This window comes from Columba livia, chromosome 25, assembly GCF_036013475.1.
Source record: "Columba livia isolate bColLiv1 breed racing homer chromosome 25, bColLiv1.pat.W.v2, whole genome shotgun sequence".
Classification (NCBI taxonomy): domain Eukaryota; kingdom Metazoa; phylum Chordata; class Aves; order Columbiformes; family Columbidae; genus Columba; species Columba livia.
The window spans coordinates 3,807,977-3,828,993 of NC_088626.1; the positions used below are offsets into that span (position 1 = coordinate 3,807,977).

General features: G+C 45.7%; 1 protein-coding gene across 21 annotated transcripts in view; it reads left to right on the top strand.

The window, feature by feature from the left end:
- The window catches only part of LOC102087877 (tetraspanin-15), an 84,345-nt gene that overhangs the window by 53,452 nt on the left and 9,876 nt on the right, over positions 1-21,017 (top strand). For all 21 annotated transcript variants that reach the window (XM_065040660.1, XM_065040663.1, XM_065040665.1 and 18 more), the window contains 5 exons: positions 8,143-8,217; positions 10,863-10,958; positions 14,969-15,082; positions 19,759-19,812; positions 20,344-20,460. In XM_065040660.1, the coding sequence (XP_064896732.1) occupies positions 8,143-8,217; positions 10,863-10,958; positions 14,969-15,082; positions 19,759-19,812; positions 20,344-20,460 (456 nt within the window). The remainder of the gene's footprint in view (positions 1-8,142; positions 8,218-10,862; positions 10,959-14,968; positions 15,083-19,758; positions 19,813-20,343; positions 20,461-21,017) is intronic.

Here is a 21,017-nt window from a genome sequence, read left to right on the forward strand (position 1 = left end):
TTATATAGCGCTCTCTGATTGCAAAAATGCCATTTTCTGGGTTTTTTTGTGTTTAGCCGCACAGGGGGGAGGTGGATAAATGCAAAATCCCCCCAACACCCAAATCCCCCCAAAATACAGCGAGAAAAAACCACATGGGGCACATTTTACGCAGCCCTCCACATCTCATTTGTTCTCCCTTAAATCTGTGTGTTTCGACCCTTTTTAATTATTATTATTTCATAATAAGAGACAAAGTAGGAATTGTGGCCGATCTCCTCCATTAAGGGTTGTTCACCTCTTGGCCGGGGTTTTAATCACCGCAACGGCCTTTAAACAGTTTTGCTCAGCCCAGGTTTGGCTTTGATGGAGAAAATGGGGCTGGAACCCTGGGGAATTAATGACATTTTTCTTACCACGCTAATTATTGGCACTTCCATGTGTAATTTCTCACGGCGTCCCCATTCACCCTCTTTCCAGGAGCAGTTTGGGAAGGTTTTGTGAGTAACAAAAAGCACGTTTTGTTCTTTCCGAGCCTTAAACGTTGAGCAGCGCCAGCAAACTCCGGGCATGTTGCATTTCTTGGTCCTCACCCCTTTATTTTTTAATATCATCACTAAATTAATTGTTGCAATAATAACAACCCCCCTTGCTGTGAATTAATGGAGCTTCACAGCTTCTGGAAAACCCAAGAAAGGGCCGATGCTACAAAATCCTTCCAAAAATCATCTCTGGAGTGATTTACCTTCTTAATGTGAAGTTTTAATAGATAAAAGTTGTATCTCATGCTACATTTTGATTCCCCAGCGTCTCTCAACGCCGATGCATGATGAAGAGAAGCTGATGAGCCCCTGAGTAAAGCCCAGGAGAGGTTTTTGCAAAGCCTGACATGATCTTAAGATCGTCCAAGTGGTTTAATCTGCATTAGGAGTTTCCAATGAATCACTTGTTAAAGGATTGAGCCCATTGCGCCGCTGGAATAATTTTCCTGATTGAGGGGAAAGCAGCAGGTACCGAGATCTTTGAAAAGAGGTGAAATGGGATTGTTGGGCCCTCAAATTCTGAAATAAATCAGATTTGAAAGGAGCCGTCGCTCATGGAAATGGATGGGGGGTGGGATTAAGAGGCGACATCCATCCCTGTGCATAAAAACTTCATTTTGGGGGTGGTTTGGGGAACATGAGCCTGTTTTAGCTGCAGCATCTGTCCTCGTCTTGAGCTGGGAGTGGAGGGTAGTGGGGCTGTAGACACAGAAGGGTTAATAACAGCCAAAAATGCACCCAACCGCAGGCTATAAAAGCCAAAAATAGGCAAAAAATGGGGTTTTGATGACTCTGGGGAGCAAATTTGGTCGGGATCTGTGGGACGTGGTGGTGGCAGCACCAGTATCTGGGCTGGGGAAATGGACCACGCCGCGTGCCCAGGGCTCCTGTTTCTTTGTTTTTTGGGGTTTTTTTTGGCTTTTTGGGGGGATTAAAACCAGAGTTTTTGGTTATTTAGTTCCTGAAGCAGAAAGGAGACGTGTATTTTGATGTAAGTCTTGGCAAATGCAGGCGAGGAACCCAAAGAGGGGTCATTACGAGCCCCATGTTGGGTGGATGAGCAGGGAGCTGTGTTGTGTGCCCCCCTAAAATTAAACAGCATTATTTGCATGAATAAAATAGCACTATTTGTATGAATAAAACAACATCCTGGGTTATCACTCAAAGAGAAGATGCTCTGCAAAGCCTCTTCATCTGGGCTTTGTTGTCCTCGTTTAATCTGCGTAGGAAACATTCCTGACACATTTTGTTGGGGTGTTTTTATTGCTTCAAAGCAACTACAAAAGCTGTTTGTAAGTGGGAATAAACAATTCTTTGAGTTTTCACTTCCAGGAGCAAATCAAACCCTTAGAAAAGGCCACTCGGCGTGGGAGGAACCTCCAACGTGGCATTAGGAAGAAACGGTTCTTTTAGAAGCGTTACCAAAAAGTTTCAATTAGAGGACAAAAGCGACCGGATTAGTGTTTCTGTGCTCACGTGAAATGCAGCAGGCGGGTGATTTAGTGGTTTCCCAGGTCAAGTAAAAGATGTTTTGATCGTATGTTCAATCTGTTCCCATTTATCAAGAGGGAATGAGCAGTTCCCGCTCCAGATGCACAAAGATACAGCAAGACCCGGGTACCTGTGAACTCCCGCATGTGCAAAATGGGGGGAATTCATCCTTTTAAGGGCAGAAATTAAATCACATGAGTTTCTTTTCACCTTGGGAGCAGGGAAATTCAGATTGATGACAAGTTGCAGCTTTTATATTCGTAGGTCCAAACTCTGCCTGCGTTGGCTTCAATGAAGCTGATTCGGCTGCTTCGCTGGAGCTGTAGAAATGGCTAAAAAGAACATATTGGGGGGTTATTTGTGTGAATGCAGAATGTACCAGTTCCCATAGGGGTTTGGTGGTGACTGTGGAGTGTAGAATGAGGATAAAATCAGCTCCATCCTTCAAAGGGATTTTAAACTGGAAAAATGGGCTGATTCCAATGGGATGAAGTTCAACAAGGCCAAGTGCCGGGTCCTGCACTTTGGCCACAACCACCCCCTGCAGCGCTCCAGGCTGGGCACAGAGTGGCTGGAGAGCAGTCAGACAGAAAGGGACCTGGGGACTAATGGACAGGAAGCTCAACATGAGCCAACAGTGTGCCCAGGTGGCCAAGAAGGCCAACGGTATCCTGTCCTGTATCAAAAACAGCGTGGTCAGCAGGACAAGGGCAGTGATCTTTCCCCTGTGCTCTGCATTGGGGAGGCCACACCTGGAGTATTGTGTTCAGTTCTGGGCCCCTCAGCTCAGGAAAGAGATTGAAGTGCTGGAGCGGGTCCAGAGAAGAGCAACAAGACTGGGGAAGGAACTGGAACACAAGCCCCATGGGGAGAGGCTGAGGGAGCTGGGCTTGGTTAGTCTGGAGAAGAGGAGGCTTAGAGCTGAGCTCAGCACTCTCTAGAACTACCTGAAGGGCAGTTCTAGCCAGGTGGGGATTGGTCTCTTCTCCCAGGCATCAGCAATAGGACAAGGGGGAAATTGAGGCTGGAGATTAGAAAGCAATTCTTTGCAGAGAGAGTGGTCAGGCATTGGAATGGCTGCCCAGGGAGGTGCTGGACTCACCGGCCCTGGAGGTTTTTAAACTGAGATTGGACATGGCACTTAGTGCCATGATCTAGTAAACAGACTAGAGTTGGACCAAGGGTTGGACTTGATGATCTCTGAGCTCTTTTCCAACCCAGTCGATTCTGTGATTCTGTGTGAAACCATCTATTCCTCCTCTATTTACTTCCATAGGGTCTTATTTTATGGGCCTTGTAGCTGCTTTTAAGTGTGACCAGTAACTTTTTCTAAGGAAAAACCCTCTTGATTGCTTTAATTAGGCAGCTGTTCATGATCTGCCTGAACTAATTTAATGTTCAGTTCATCAAGAGCATCTCCAGCCTCATCTCTCCCAGTGTCCTGCCACAAAGTATCCATGAATCTATATATGGGTTTATTTAATTTCTTTTTGGCTTGATCATAGGCTCTATAGGCATTATCATCCCTGTTATCCCTCTTATTATCTTGGCTTTTCCTGGGACTGAGCTGAAGTAGCATCATCGAGAAGCAAATATTTTCCCTTCTCGGCCCACATGGGAAACTCCTTGTGCTGGGTAGAAATATTGGATTTTTGGAGATTTAATTTCTTTCTTTCTTTCTCCCCAGCCACACTATGAGACTAAAACAGCATTTTGAGTTTGCTCAGATTAAATAACCCACTGATTTCTCTGCTGCTTTTCCATTGCTCCAGGAGCTCTTCCGTCCTACCAGCTGCATCTGGAGTTGTTCATTCTGGATTAACTCAATATTTCAGCAGGTTTGCACCGTTCTATCAACCAGACCCGCATCTGGAATTGTTAATTCTGGATAACTCCATGTTTCAGCAGGTTTGCACCGTTCTATCAACCAGACCCGCATCTGGAATTGTTAATTCTGGATTAACCCCATATTTCAGCAGGTTTGCACCCCTCCATCAGCCAGACCCGTGTCTGGAGTTGTTAATTCTGCATTATCTCAATATTTCAGCAGTTTTGCACCGTTCTATCAGCCAGACCCATGCCTGGAAATGTTAATTCTGGATTAACTCCATATTTCAGGTTTGTGCCTCTCTATCAGCCAGACCCACTTCTGGAAGAGTTAATTCTGGATTAACTCCATATTTCAGTTGCTTTTAAAGCTTCTGGGAGATGAAACTTGACAGCAGAACGTTTTTTATGGCATACGGAGATGGCAGAAAACCAAACACCCAGCGAACACATGGGAAGGGGTCACTCTGGGTGATTTATATATCGCTTATGTAAATTACCCTAACGAGGAAGGTTATTCCCCAAATTGGGGGTTTAAACCCAAGCGCAGAAGCTTCGGGAGAGATGAACAATGAACAAAACGGCTCTGGAGACTCGTTAGAGGAGGGAAGGGGAGCGTGGAGCCATTAATCTTTTTGTGCAAGTGTCGGAGGGAATTAAGCAGGAGAATTTATTGAGAATTTGTGCATTGATGAGCTCTATGAGGAGTGGAAGGAGTGGCTGACACACCAGAGGCTGTGCTGCCATCAGAGACCTGGACAGGCTGGAGAGTTGGGCAGGGAAAAATGTAATTAAATAGAACAAGGGCAAGTGTAGAGTCTTGTGTCTGGGCAGGAACAACCCCAGGTTCCAGTGTAAGTTGGGGAATGACCATTAGAGAGCAGCGTAGGGGAAAGGGACCTGGGGGTCCTGGGGACAGCAGGGTGACCATGAGCCAGCACGGGGCCCTTGTGGCCAGGAAGCCAATGGTACCTGGGGTGGGTTAGAAGGGGGTGGTCAGTAGGTCAGAGAGGTTCTCCTGCCCCTCTGCTCTGCCCTGGGGAGACCACACCTGGAATATTGTGTCCAGCTGTGGCCCCTCAGTTCCAGCAGGACAGGGAACTGCTGCAGAGAGTCCAGCGCAGGGCAACAAAGATGCTGAAGGGAGTGGAGCATCTCCCGGGTGAGGAAAGGCTGAGGGAGCTGGGGCTCTGGAGCTGGACAAGAGGAGACTGAGGGGGGACTCATTCATGTTTCCAGATATCTAAAGGGGGAGTGTCAGGAGGATGGAGCCAGGCTCTTCTCGGTGACAACCAGTGATAGGACAAGGGGTAATGGGTGCAAACTGGAACACAAAAGGTTCCACTTAAATTTGAGAAGAAACTTGTTCCCGGTGAGGGTGGCAGAGCCTGGCCCAGGCTGCCCAGGGGGGTTGTGGAGTCTCCTTCTGTGCAGACATTCCAACCCGCCTGGACACCTTCCTGTGTAACCTCATCTGGGTGTTCCTGCTGCATGGGGGGATTGCACTGGATGAGCTTTCCAGGTCCCTTCAACCCCTGACATTCTGGGATTCTGTGAAGGGAACTGGCTGCAGCGAGTATTCATTTAATAAGAATTGAATAACTTTTCCCCGATCCAGCTGTGTAGAGCAAGATGAAGGTTTTATTGGGGAGTTTCTCTCCATGAAATCTGGGTTTGCTTTGCTCTTTGTGATGGGTGAGACCTTCCTGCTCCCTTCTCTTCTGTATTTCCCTCTTCTCATGGGTGCGAGCAGTGAAGCCCATGCGCCACCGCTTCCATACAAATGCTGAATTCTCCCAAAAATTAGGGGAAAAACCAGCTCTTTGCCGTTTCACTTTATGATTTTTATGTTTATTTCTTGACTTGCTTTGTGATTTCGAACCTGCCGCAAACTCACAGGGTTAAAACGCCGCTTAATGTGGATTTTTGGTCTTTTATTTTGCCGCCGGTGACTTTTTAAGGAACAAAATGCCTATTCGTGCCTGCTCTGGCAAACAGGCTGCAATCCATTAGTTAAAAGGGACGATCGGGGATATTGCCAGCAGTTTCACCCCTAAACGTGCATTACAACAATCCTTGTGAACACAGAACAAGAATTGCCACTTTCTGCTATGCTCCTGCAGCCGGTGAGGGTTTTCCTGCTCCATTCGGCCCTTATTTGGGGGAAGAAAAGCTGCTTTTTGCTCAAACTATACACTTGCACGACCTGCGCTGGAGACCCAGGTTTGCAGTTGCTTTTCTTGCAAATCCTCTATAAATTATAAGGGAAAATGTGTTTTTTTTAAGGTTATGTTACATATTATACGGCGTCCAGGGGAGCTGGGCTGAGTTGGAGTTTCCCTCCTGCAAGGAGTTGCAATCAGCACCTGCTGTGTCTTTCTTCCTAATTAATTCTGGCTTTTTCCCCTCATTAATAAAGCCCATGGACTCAGCTCATTTTTGGGCTTGTTCTCTTGGAAACGGTGCGTTTTGCTACCTGTGAACCTCATTTCAAGCCGCATTCGGTTATTTCTCTAACAACCACGTATGATGAACATCCCGTGGTCTTTGCACGATGCACCCGCCTTCGTTTATAAATCTGATATCAAACCTGGATATTAAATATCAACCTTGATTTCAATATGCAAGGAGCAAGCTGGGTTGTATCGCATAATCCTTGCCTGTTAGATCTCGACAAGCCATACGGCACAAATTAAGCCAGAAAGAAGGAAATGGAGTGGTGGATAAAATTGATGCTTGACGCATAATGGTCAGGAAAAGCAGAAAGTCCACCCGGCAACCTGCACGATGGGTCTTTTGGGGTAAAATCCTCAGTTTCTGGGAAGAGCTGCAGGGTTGGTGCTTTCAGAGGAGCCTTATTGATTTGGCAAGAAGCATCGTGCTGATTTTTAGGGGTTTTTTTGGTGCACAACCACAGCGCTGGTCCCCGCTTGGACTCAGGTCACGCTCTTTTCTCTCTGCTCACAGCACAATTGATAAAAAATCGTACTTTTCCCCAGCAAACAGCAAACAAAAGGCTTATTTTTTATATCCTTGGCTTTTAACTAAGGCTGAATAACAAAAATCTTTCCAAAATTGAATTTCTCTTTTTCGCCGCAGCGTTGCAAGATCTAGGCCTGGCTTTGTAAAACCTCACACTGCTCCTTCTTGGGCTTCTCCCAAAGCAGCCCTGTTTTCTATCAGCTTAAATGCATGCAGCGTTTTGCGGATCATCTCTGCCTACCAGATAACAGGTGCTTCGTTAATTGCATTCCTTAATTATGGGATTCCCTGCCTAATTATACCCAGCCCATTCTGAGCTGATTTAGCTGGTGATGAGCACGACGCTGCTTCTCCAGCGGGACCACGTACCAGGTTCTTAATGAAGAACCCCAGTGCAAAGCTAATTGGTGGGTGACTAATTAAAAACCCCAACACTTTGGGGCATGAATGGTGTTTTTGCTGCAACGGTGCTTTTTTTGGGGGGGGAAATAATTTCTGAGCATGCAGGTCCCAGTGCTACCTGCCTTTGCTAACAGGTTGCTCTAATAAACCCATGGTCCAAGGGAATATCGCGGTCATAAATTCTCTCTCCCCCCGTTTTTTTTAACATGCTTTTGGATTTTTAGCTGGTTACCGTGGTAATTTTCCGCCTTCCTTTTGCTGGTGAATCTCCCAAGTTGCTGATGGATGGAGTTTTGGGGACATGTGAGCTGAGCTGAGCTTTGCTCTCCATCCTCTGCAACGTTGGACACGATGCCCGATGGGACGTCTCGGTGACCAAAGCATCAGGAGAGCGATGGGTGTTGCCTGCAAGAGCATCAAAGCTTCTTGTTTAAGTCATTTGCTCCCTCAGGACTTGGATTTCCAGCCTAAATTTGTTGCCACAATCGATTCTGGCACAGACGTGAGTTCTTGTCTGTACTCTGGGGGATGGATGATCCTCCATTGGACGCTCAGCTTGGAAACACCGATATTCAACCAAGCGCCAATCGCAGAGAGATGGTGAACACACGTACCCACCCAGGGATAACGTTTGCACCCCCTGCATCCTTTTAACCTCTTTCCCCATGCAGAATTTTGCCGGATTGCATCCGGTTTCTCTTTCCCATCCATCTTTCCTTCCTTTCTGCAAGGGACCAAACTGCTTTTGCTTTTAGGGCCGAGACCTTTGGAAGAGGTTTGCAGCTCCCTGAGGAGCTCAGAATGGAATTATTTCATTTCTCAGTGTTTGAAAGCAGCTCCAGGTTTCCAGGTCTCCCTCATTGACAGGTGACGCAGCCCAATTTGGAGCAGGGGTTAATCCTTTCCTTTCTCTTTTCAGTTCTTCTGGGTCCTTCTGGTGATCTTCCTCACGGAGCTGCTGCTGATATTCATCGAAATCATCTTTGAAAACAAGGTGGGTGCAACCAGGAGCCTTTGGATGCCACATGGGGACAAACCACAGCCCCGCGTGTCATTGGGGACGAAACTCCGCAAGTACCTCTTAGCATAAGGCCAGAAACCAGCAGATTTCCATTGTTTTTGCTCTTTTGGTGCTGCCCATCATGCTCCAAAGCCACGACAGATCTCCAGCACCCCCCAGAGCTCCTGCTGCATCTCCCCATGCAGAATCTCAGCCAAAAACATGCTGTATTGGTTTTTTCTTTTGAGTCTTGAGGACTCATTAAACTCCTTGCCTCAATTACGTTAACTGCTGGCTTGCATTTGCAAGGACAGGTTTGAGTTATAGCTGAGCCGGTGAGATGGTAAATGCTGCCAACAATGTGCTTTCTGGCCTCCCTCCCCTGCTGAAGAAACCTGCCGTTTCCAATTTAATCTTACCCTTGCGATCGATCGAACGATTAAATAGCTAATCTCAATCTCTGCTGGCTCGATGAATGCACAAGGCAGGAGAACAGCATCTGAAATACCTGCTTACTGCTTCGAAAAATCGATTCCCCTCTACGCAAAACAGCGAGATGCTTTCAGACCCCTTGGGGTTGGAGTTTTGTGCTCGGTGAGCCCCGAAAACAGGTTGGGATTGGAGTTCTATGTTCAGTGAGGCCCAAAATCAGGTTTGGGTTGGAGTTCTGTGTTCAGTGAACCCCAAGAACAGGTTGGGGTTGGAGTTCTGTGCTCGGTGAGCCCCAAAACCAGGTTGGGGTTGGAGTTTTGTGCTCGGTGAGCCCCCAAAACAGGTTGGGGTTGGAGTTCTGTGCTCAGTGAGCCTCGAAAACAGGTTGGGGTGGGAGTTCTATGTTCAGTGAGCCCCAAAATCAGGTTTGGGTTGGAGTTGTGTGCTCAGTGAACCCCAAGAACAGGTTGGCGTTGGAGTTACTGTGCTCAGTGAACCCCAAGAACAGGTTGGGGTGGAGTTTTGTGCTCGTTGAGCCCCCAAAACAGGTTGAGGTTGGAGTTCTATGTTCAGTGAGCCCCAAAACCAGGTTGGGGTTGGGGTATGTGCTCGGTGAACCCCATAAACAGGTTGGGGTGGAAGTTTTGTGCTCATTGAGCCCCAAAACCATCTTTAGGATGCTGCAACCAACTCCATCCATCTCCGAAACCCTCCGATCTCCAAAAAACACAGTGCACCGTGGAGATGAGTAGAAATCATTAATGCCTAAATTGTCCCTTTATTTCAGTTTAATGGGCGACATCAAAACCTAATTAAAAATCAAACAATGAGGGAGAAAGAAAAGAGAGATCCGACAAGCGGTGAATCCACTTGACCTGAAATTGTTTGGAGGCACAAATCTGCATTTGGAACAATGCTTGTTTATGAAACTTGCTAAAAACATATTTAATTGGATTTTGTATTAAATAAGCAAGAACGAGGAACAAATTTAGTGGCCTTGAAGCTACTGAATATTAAAATGGGCTCTATTGATATGCAAATGGGTTTTTGGAGGTTATCAGAGATAACGGGTTTGGCATCTTTGAAGGGAAGGGAGTGGAGAGGTCTCATAACCAGAATGTAATGACTTAACACCGCGACATTTATCTCCCACCTTAAAATCAGGATTTAATTCCAGTGGCTGCCTCCGGGCCGGCATCTTCTCAGGTGGCAACAAGATCTGGGGGAAAACAAGCAGAAAAGGGTAAAATTCAAGTGCTGCCCATCGTGTTGGTCTTAGCGCTGAGTAAACTGGGAATGTACATTCAAATAAACTTCCACCCGAGCGATTCCTTGAGGTTTTCCAACCCCCCTCACTGGTGCAGCCTTTGTTTGCCGCTCTGACGCGCCTTCATTTCTCTTTCTTTCGCGTTCTTCTCCCCGTTTACCCAACCTCTAATTTTCATGTCAGAGCGAACTATGAAAAATAACATTTTCTTTCCCCCTCCCCCCTGTTTCTAACTCAGAAAAAACTTCCTTTTTCCTTCATTAATATTTCTCCCTGGCACTTTGTCAGGAGTGAAGCTGCAAACCCGCGCCGGGCTCTGCATAGGACATTTTGAGCCTCTGCTCGCTTAATAACCTTCCCAGGTGCCTGTAAAATACATTTTCAATTCAATTAGTGTTTAATGCAAAGTGTCCTCAGAGATACAGCTGAGGGAGCAGCCCCAGCCGGGCCGCTCCGTCCCCTTTTTGGGTCAGGATGGTATTGCCGAGTGATTTGTTGGGATTAGGAGCGACTGGGGGCTCTGATGAGGTCTCAGCTCCAGCTTGTGGCTCATCCCGCTGATAAATCACTCAGTATTGGCAACACAGAATATTTCACCTCCTAATGCAGCAGAAACCCCCCTGCCAGGGGTTAAAATCATGATATTGGAGAGCTGGAGGGAGCTTTTGAAGAAGTCATACTAATAATTAAATTTAATGCGCAGCGTGTGGGAAAAATTGGGTGGCTAAAGGTGCATGAGTCTGCTTGTACGTGCAAGAAACAGCTGGGAGCTCAAGAACAATGAATTTTGCCCTAAGAAATAGGTTTGTGCCGGCATGTGGGTTAGATTCTTATTCTTGTAACAGCTGGTAACACTATGACAAAATCTTCATGTTTTGCGATATTTTCCTGGTGCCTTTTCCATGTCGAAGCTGTGATTTATCTTTTTTCCCATCCCCAGATGAATGCCGTTTTCCACTCCAACATCCAAGAGGGCATCAGACACTATTACGATGACCTGGACTTCAAGAACATCTTGGATTTTGTACAAGAAAAGGTTCGGTTTTGGGGGGGTGGCGGCATTGGGGAGCGACGTTGTGCCTCATTGAAACAACAGCTTTGCTTTTCCCCATATTTTCAGAGTTTATCCCCATCCCTAGGATGCCTTTCTTGATCTATCTTGAATATCCCGATGTTTCTTGCTTTGCCCTGCTCGTTTTGCTCAGTTTCGCGTTGTGCTGCTCTCCAAGCAGGAATTTGCAGTGAGTTTTTCTGCAAATCGCGTTTTCTGCTCCAAACCATGGCGTGAACCGCACCAGGATATTTATATTTCCCAGTCTTGATGGGAAACAGGTGCCTAAAGCCTGGAAACCTTTTGATAACTACCCCAACCCGCACAGGTGGAATAAAATAACATGTTAAAGCTTTTTCAGGGCTGCAAAGACCCTTAGGTAAGTCCCTTCACTTGAGGTGTCATCGGTTGATGGCCAAGCCCTTAACTCAACAGGAAAATTGTAGATAAGCTGCTCCTGGGACTGGCGAGAGCTACGTCCAGTCCAATATGAGCCTTGGCATAACCTGCTTTAATTATTTTAGGTGCGTGGTTGAATATTTTGTGCCGTATCTAACGCTCAGAGCCTGCCAGGGCTTGGCAGGATCCGTCCTCTGTCCTTGAACCAACCTGCAGGTTGATAAAACCGTCCTCGCAATTCTTTTTTAACCAACTTTTTGATACACTGCTATGTATATTATACACCACATAGTTTGTTTAAGGTGCTAAATATTAAATTAAATTAAAACACTCTCCTAATTCCTGCCATTGAGCCCTGGCGAGATGAGTTTCCCTTTGTCCCTCTGCCCTTTGGCAAAGCAACAATGCGCCCCCCAAGTACATGGAAAAAGCCAAATAAAGTGGGGATTTGAAGTTATTTTCCACATCATTAAGTGTGTGGCTGGTCTGGAAAAGCTTGTTTGGCTCTAATCTATCGTTTGGTTTTCCAGCACTGGTGAGAATTCATTCCTGGGAGCTTGGGGGATGGAGGTTTGTTCGTGTTTTGAGTGAGGTTCTTTGGTTTATCTGTTACTTGTGTTATTGTAATTGGCTCGAAGCATTTGTTGAATTAAAAAAAAGTGGAAAAAAACCCCCAAAACTTGAGGTTTAGGAGAGAAATAGCAGTGATTTCACATCTCCTGGGTTGTTTTTGGAGAGCAAAGCTGCTCTCAGATGAACTTTGAATGTTCTCACCTCAGCCTCGTTTCTCTTTTCATCATGGTTTGGAGCGTCATAAATACGTGAATCTTATCTCTCCCTTTGAAGAAAAGGAGACTCTGAAGCTCCTTCTTTGATGTAGGTGGAATTTAAGGCCGATGGTGCCCTCCACGCTCCCCTTTCTTGGCTTAAATACCTGGTTTCGACTCTTGGAGTCATCGTTACTGAGCTGAGCGCATTAATAAGCCCGGGAGCCCTCGCAAGGTCTCAACACACAATGGATTCTGAGAAAGATCAGGATGTTTTATCCCAACCTCTCTAAGACAACGCTGTAATTCAGACCTGTGTGTGTGAATGATAAATGGATGTTGGATCCATCCCCAACGAGGAGGTCACAATCACAACCACAAATCTCCAGAAAATCAGATGTATTTGCGGGAAATGTTTCTCTATCTGCAAACAAGCAAAGATCAGGGGCTTATCATATAATCTCACCCTGTTTTTAGGACATTTTTCCCTGTCTACTTCTTCACTTGGCTTCTTATTAAAAGTTTTCAGGGGGAGATGTTAATCTCAAAGTTTCTCGCTGTACTAAAAGAAGTTGTGGCCATTTATAGCGTTGTCAAGTCTTTAACATCTGCACATTTGATCTCAAGCTTTGCAAGAACATGCAGCTCATTGGTCTGAGATTCTATAGTCGCACCTGATTTCCAAACCAAGAACAGCAGCAAAGGCAGCACTGGAAATGCAGAGTCGCTTTGTCTTGAGTGCAGGAGCTTTGGAGAGAAGGGAAATTGGGTTTTTTTGAGAGCTGAGCAGCCCGGTTCACTTTGGAATGATGAGAACTCGGGAAGGATTGCACTCAGACCTGCTTTGGTTTTGATAAAGCACAAGCTCAGAGCAGCCTGTCATCATTAGTGGTTTTTCTTGCCATTTTCCCCATCAAAAACCTCGTCTAACTGGTACATGGCTTATTTAGGTCAGACCAAACCAAACTACGCCCCTTAGGATTTGAATTTTGCTTAAACCCTTTCTCAAGTCCTGCTTTAAACTGCAGCCAACTGCCTTCACGCCCTTAAACCAGGATCACGCAGTAAAAATAGCAAGTAATTACGGTCCGAAGTGTCATATTTTACATTACCTAGTGGTGCAAATTACGTGGTTTTACTTGTCAACACCTATTCGCTCTGGCTGCCTGTGAGCAAGTAGAAATGGAAGGAAATTGCCCTAAAGAAAATAATACTTATATGTTTTTATTGCTTATCTTTGCTGAACTCCTGCCCTTTGCAGGACACGAGGCCGGAGCCACCGAGGACTGAAAAACCCAGATTTGCCCCAAGCCACTGACTCGCTGCATCTATTTTAATGATTTGCTGAGCGCAGGTGGAAGAGGAAAGTTCAACCCGCTTTGCCAAGCGCAGGGTTTGAATTTCAAAGAGCTGCGGTTCGTGCTCAAACCCGAGTAGCTCCAAACTCAAAGGAAGGCTGGGAGGGAGCTTGGTTTGCTTGCAATCCTTCTCCTTTCTTCTCAGCGAAGATTAAAGGCAGTTTTCATCACCATGTCGCTTCGGGGGCAATGGTTTAAGCTGTAATGAGCCCACATCTTGCAGGTGATGGTTCTCAACACCAAGAGCTCTTTGGATGTGACCTCTTTCCATGGGCTCTCTGGTATTTCTGCTTGTTATGTTCCTCTGAGCCCTGGAAGCCTGTGTGAAATTAAAACCTACACTAAAATCTGTCTCAGCTTATGAGAAATAAGTCCAGACACAACATTAGTTTGAGCTAAACCGCAGAGAACACTCCGGTGAGGCTTTCCGGCACTGAGTAACCCTCATTATAAGGATTTTGTACCAACTTTGGCACGGTTGTAAAAGCAAATGGAAAACTTCTTTGTGGCATGAGAATATCCAGTCGGTAGCAACAACCAACACCCCTTTGGGTGGTTTTCTCCTATTTCTGGGCAACTTTTGCTCTCCCTCACTGCTGGGGTAGGATTAAAAGCAATAGAGGAATTCAAGGTGGGAAGTTAGCAAATAGTTGTAAATCTGTGGGTTGTAAACCTGTGAGAGATACTCACGGGGTTAAACCTCTCCCCAAAACCACCTCTCGAAGGTGCGGTGCTTAAAAAAAGGGGGAAAAGCTGTTTTTTTATGTCTTCCCAAGCACACACACCCCTCCTGCCCACTTCGGGCTTTTCTTTCTGGGGGAAAAACATAAAGATTCAATCTTGTTTACCAAGAGAAGGGATGAGTCGGTATATAATAAGCCCACTTTTGTTCTGCTGAGAACAGAAAATGACTTTCGTTAGACATTTTTTTCTTCCCATTGTGCGAAAAGAAGGGGGAAAAAAAGCAGGGTTTTTTTCTCCTTTGTAGCTGTAGCATTTGATCTCTAATTTAACTTGACGGGAAGAAAAATCCCTCTTAGACTGCGCTGCCTTATTAGCATCTTGTCGAACGGCACCGATGAACCAAGAGCCAAGAAATACATTAATTTGAGGTGCAGGAAGAGCCGCCTCTCGCAAACGGGTTGGATTAATCACCTGTAATTAAATCAGTGCAGCCTGAATGAGCCTCATCTTCCCCGGGCTCGTGAAAGCAATGATGCCTCCAATACACGTGTGTGCGCATCCGTTGCTGCCACACGCCTCGAAAACGGGGCAAAACGGGGTTAAACACCCGCTTTTCTTTTTTAACGTGGTGTCTTCAGCTTCTATTTAGGGTCCTGGAAAGCAGAAAATAATCGGGGTTCTCGGCGCTGGTGTTTTAAAGAGATTCAGGACAAGGCTGGAGGGGAGCTGGGTGTGTCGAGGTTGGTTCAGCTGCTCATCTCATTGTCTTTGCTTCTTCTTTCTGCAGTTTTCTTGCTGTGGTGGCGATGAATACCGGGACTGGGCGGTGAACCAGTACCACTGGTGCAACGGCAGCGGGCCGCTGGCGTGCGGGGTGCCCTACACCTGCTGTGTCAGGAGGGTAAGGCAAGCAAACCACAAAAAGTGCCTTTATTTCACTCAATATTTCAGCAAAACCCCCTCTTGCGGGTGGTTGTTATTGCGTATTTCTGCGCTATAGGGTTTCTTGGATGCTGCGTCGCCATCCTGCGAAGTGAGACACTAAAGAAACTAATATATATATATACAGAATGACAGAATCGACTGGGTTGGAAAAGACCTCAGGGATCATCCAGTCCAACCCTTGGTCCAACTCCAGTCCGTTGACTAGATCATGGCACTAAGTGCCATGGCCAATCTCAGTTTAAAAACTTCCAGGGCCGGTGAGTCCAGCACTTCCCTGGGCAGCCATTCCAATGCCTGACCACTCTCTCTGCAAAGAATTGCTTTCTAATCTCTGGCCTAAATTTCCCCTGGCAGAGTTGAAGCCCATGGCCCCTTGTCCTATTGCTGATGCCTGGGAGAAGAGACCAATCCCCACCTGGCTAGAACTGCCCTTCAGGTAGTTCTAGAGAGTGCTGAGCTCAGCTCTAAGCCTCCTCTTCTCCAGACTAAACAAGCCCAGCTCCCCCAGCCTCTCCCCATGGTGCTTGTGTTCAAGTCCCTTCCCCAGTCTTGTTGCTCTTCTCTGGACCCGCTCCAGCACTTCAATCTCTTTCCTGAAATGAGAGGGAATATATACACATATATACGGGCTACGCTATAGTTTAGTATTTTTAACGTTGAATAAATACCAAAGCTCTGCGCTATTAATTATGTTTGTATCGTGACAAGGAGTTGTTAGAGCTGCCAAATTCCTGTTTTTCCACCTAACATGTGAAATATTCCGCTGAGACTGAGCTAAACACTCTGACACCGTCTTGTTTAATACAACCATCCACCTCATCTCAATCAACCTGACACACGCTGCGGGTAAAACATCACAAGCTGGGCCAAGGTAGGGGAAAAAAAAGCCCAAATATCCCTGGTTGCTGCACCAAAAATGCTGTAAATGCTGCTAAAAAGGATTTGTTAAGCATAATCCTGGGAGCAAAACCTCCCCGGGGTCCAGAGCATCAGTGTTGCCTCATCAGTCTGGTATTGCTGGTGGATTTTTAATGGAAAAAGAGGGAAATCTGCGGTGTTTTATATTATGGTGGAAGTCTGACTTGCAAATCAGCCACGAAAATAATTGTCATTTCTAATCAGGGTGTTGATTAAGAATCTTAAAGCCCCTGAAGATGGAATTAGAAATTCATGTGTTGTCCTCTTGTGTTATGAGTGAGGATGTGCTGGAGAGAGTCAAGAGCTTTTTCTAGTCTTTTTACACTCCCCATGGTTTTGGGTGACGATTTGGCAAACAAAAGTGCATCAGGCGGTACCGGAGATACAAGAATCACAGATGATTAATATAATAAGGTAAGAAATAAGGCAACTTTTTGCATCGAGATAGATCTGGAGGATGCTCTAGTGAAGGACAAGAGGGAAAGTCCACAGTAAATCCTTGACATTCTTTTCAAGAGTTAAAGCCCACGAATGTGGTTGTGATAGCCAGTGCGGTTTTATGGGATGTGAGACCTCACCAAACGCATCTAAATCTCCCTGAGAAATGAAACCCGTTCTTGCGGAGAGCAGTAATGAGGTAAATAGATGTAGCCTCGCTCTTCAGAGACGTGATTTTTGGCACCGCACGGCCCTTTTGCTTAAGAAATCATCCTGACGTGATATTAATAGTACATGAAACGGATTAGGAGAGCCAGCTCCCTTGGGAGGGTGCTGCTGCCTGCGACATAAAACAAACTAATACAAATTTAGTTTAAACAAGAGAGCAAACCCCTTGTAATTGCATTTAGTGCAAGCTCCAGCACATCTCTGTTTGTAGCTATTTGCTGATATTGCCAAGTTGTCATGGGGGTTTTCCTTGTGGACTGAGAAGGTGGGAAAGCACCTCAGGATGAAGAAGGTACCTGTGTGTGATGCTCTGGACATACCTGGTTGGGTCTTAGTGACATGCAGGTCCCACCGAAAACCCTTTTTCCACCAAAATACGTTACTCAAGGGCTGAATAGAAGATCTTGCATTGGCTGTGTGGTTGGAGGAACAACCAGGGATTGCCCGGGCACATGTGTGAGCATTTCTGCATTGAGTAGAGAACACGATGGTCTCTCTGCCCTTAATAACCTTTTTATTATATCAATCAGTTATAATACTGGCAAGAAACCCTTCTTGTGTCCTTCTTCTTGATTTGTGGCTCTGTGGATGAAAGAAGGAGAGCAAAGCATCATTTTCTCCTAGAAACCCTTTGAGATTTAGGTAGAGAAATGCTGGAAGATATCATTTGAAAATGTAATATTGTGGAAAGAATAAAAGATGCCGATAGGAGCGAGCTTGGCTGAAGGAAGGAGCATGAAACGTGGATTAGGAGGTTGGTTGCAAGATGTTTTCAACTATAAAACACCTATATAACCATCCTGTTTTCCAAGAAAAGACTTTTTCTGTTAAAAAAGCCTCCAAGAACTTGGTGTTCCATCTTCCAGGGCAGGCTGAGTTGTGTTAATGAGAGCGTACATCCCCCAAAAATGCCCGGGATAGTTTCAAGAATCTCATCTCCGAGGTCATAGACCTTAAAATCTCCCCAGGAAGAAGGAATATGGGCAAATATGCACCAGCCTGAGGGTGTGAGGTTGGATTCTTATCTCTAGGTGCTTTTCTAAGTGTTTTTAAGACGCTTGTGCTTCCTCCCGGGCAGCTGCAGCGGCTCTGAACCCCTTGTGAAGTGTCACCGCTGGCTTTCGGCACTGATTTTGGGGGAGAAAAAGCAGCTGGTTGGATAAAAAGTGCCCTCAGTGGGTTTTAAATGGCTCTTTTGTGATCCCCAAAGGCATCAAAATGCATTCTGGAAGAATAAAGGCTTCTGGTTTTCTGTTAGAAATTTCGATTCAGTTCTGACCTTCTTTTCTTCGACTTTGACAAAAGTTGATCTAACCTCAACTTTTCTGTCTTCCACACTTGTCCCAAATATAAGGGAATTATTCAAACAGATGGACAGGACTGGAGACAACCAAGAAACTCTTGGTTATTTAATGCAATGAATGATGATGAATTTGTGCCGTCGGACGCGTTCCGACGATGAGCCCCATAGAAAACCATGGTGTTTCACCAGCGATATCCACAAAAGCAAGTCTGAAAAGCAAGGACAACTGAAAGCTAGCAAGAAAAATGGTTTATTTTAAAATGTAAACCAAATAGACGGATCCTTGGTCATGTAGTTTCCTTTACACCACTGTAGGTGACAACATTTACCATAAGAACGCTGCAAATTCCTGTTACGCTGAATATTTCCCATTTCGCCGTCCCGACCCCGGCTGAAATCTCAGCAACGCCGACAGGTGTTTTGCTGCCGATCTCCACGTTTCACATGCGCAGGGACTAATTAATCTCCTTAACGATGCCCGATTCATAAACAGTGTCTTGAAGCGATGGGCCGTCCCTAGAGGTTTTTAAACTGAGATTGGACATGGCACTTAGTGCCATGATCTAGTAAACAGACTGGAGTTGGACCAAGGGTTGGACTCGATGATCTCTGAGGTCTTTTCCAACCCAGTCGATTCTGTGATTCTGTGATTTTCGGCAGCGCTGTGAGTAACGTGGTAGGTACAGCAGCTCTTGGTCAGGTATCGCCAGAATAATTTCCCTGCCAGTTACAGGAGGAACAAGCTGCAGCTTTATCCTGGAGTCTGGTTGGAGCTTCACATTTCTTGCAGGAAAGTATAATTGACACCTAAATGTGCACATCTCGCTTTCTCATCTCTGTGCCTCCGAAGCACAAGATGTTTCTGTTTTGTTGGCCAGGAGCTTTTACTGCTCATCAAAAACATCTTTCTGAGAGTGTCATCATTTCAGCACGTTATTACTTTATGGGCACAAGGCCCCTTTAGAAATACACGGTGTTGTGGAAGCTGCTGTTTGATCCATAAAACAAGGCAAAAAACCCCAAAAAACCCATCAGAAGATCAATCCCAAGAGGTGCAAAGTTCCCAGGATGTGCTGGCATTACTCTCTGGCTTTGCTTTTTTGGGGGGGAAGATGAGCAATAATCAGTTTTATAACCCAAAATGTACCGCATTCCATCCTGACAGAAGCAGAGGAATTAGATTTTGGTTTATTTTATTTTATAAAAGTCCTGAATAACAACGTTCGGCCTGAATTTCTCTCATTAGCAGTAGCTCTTGAAACGTTTTTGTTGGTCAGCAAAGATCTACGCTTTGGGAATGTCTAAAATCCTCATGTTTCTCCCCAAAGGGCTGACATACTTTGAGGAAATTCCCCCTTGATTTCTGGAGAGCCCAATACATTTGATTCCCCGGATTATCAAGAGAAAATCAAAGGAACATTTTGCTCGATGCTCACGGGATGTGAAACTGGTCCTGGCTCAAATCACTGCAAAAGCCTTGGGGGCACCTGAGCGTCCTCTGAAACAGCATAAACCAAAGAGAAAAGGTTCTTTTAAAAAACCATTAAAAACCCACAATATTTTGCTGACATGCGTGGTTTCAGCATCGTGTTTGGGCAAAAAGGAGCCTGCAGTAGCAAAAGGAGCTTTGAATAAAGATGTCCGGGTGGGCTCTTTTATTTCTTTCCTTTTTATTCTTATTTCTTACACCTTAAACCCTTTGGCTTCCACTGAGTTAAGTCTATTCGCCAATTCTCTGTCCGCAGGTCACCGGAGGGGTCATTAACACCCTGTGTGGATACCGGACGCTCGACAAAGAGGTAACATCAGCTTTTTCCTTTGTACGCACAAGATTTTGCCTCTCCTTCCCCAAACCCCCTCAAATGAACATGTTATCTGCAGGTAAACTCTTCCCTCTCAAGGCCAGCTGTTACTGCAGCTGGATATAAATTCATTTGTATTGCTTTTCCCTGGCATCTCAGCATGTTGTGACAAGTTTGGGTGGTCCCTACAGGCTTTGATGTGGCTTTTCTAGATCACCCCCAGGAAATTCTGGTCCTGAGCTGTGTTTTGAGGCTCGTGGGTGGGACAGAAGGTGCTTTGAGGCTTTCGGGGGTGACCGCAGGGCTGTGTCGCAGCCGAGCCGCAGTATCTCCGTGCATATGGCCCATAGCTCCCAGCGACGTTTTTTTGGCTAAAAAACCCAGGGAAAGCTCCAATCCAACAAATTAATTCCCAAACGCTTCTCTTGCAACTCCACTTGCAAGAAGGCGCGAACGCAAGAAATAACATCTCCCCAAAAACCCAAGATGTCGATGAAAACCGTGACGCTTCTCTCCACTCTGTTCCAGCGCCTGGAGCTGCTCGACGTGATCCACGTGCGCGGCTGCATCCACGCCGTGGGGCTGTGGCTCAAAGACAACTTCGAGGCCACTCTGGGCATCGTTTGCTCCCTGCTGCTTCCACAGGTACGTGGTGGATCCCTCTCAGCATCTCTCGCTGCGCTGGAGGAGGAAAATAATTCATTTTTAATGGTTTTCCCCTTCCATTTGCACTTAGAGATCTGTGTCTTGCGTTGGAAAAGTCAGAGCGTTTCCATAGCAGAATTAAGTTTATGACTGTGGTGCTGGCTGGCTCGTAACTCACTCCTGAAATCTAATTATTGATCAAGTAATAGCGTCTAAAAGCAAGTCATGCATGTGTTAGCATGGCGAATCCTTTTATATTTGTTTTTACAGCTCTCTTCAAATAGAGCATAAATATTAAATAAAAAAACCCTACCATAATCTTAAACTTAGTAGGATTTGCTCTGCCTCATAAAATCCATTTCCCATTGATGATGCCTGAGGATCCAAGTGACGTTCTGGCACAAGTAATTAAAGTCTCCATCACAGATGCTCGATATGGAGAGAAATTTTGGGTTGCAGCTGGGGCTGCCCCTTTGCAACACAGTCAGCACTGGAGCTGAATACCTTAGAGCTTTCCAGCATCATTTTTGACAAAACTTCGGAGATTTAGGGTTGAT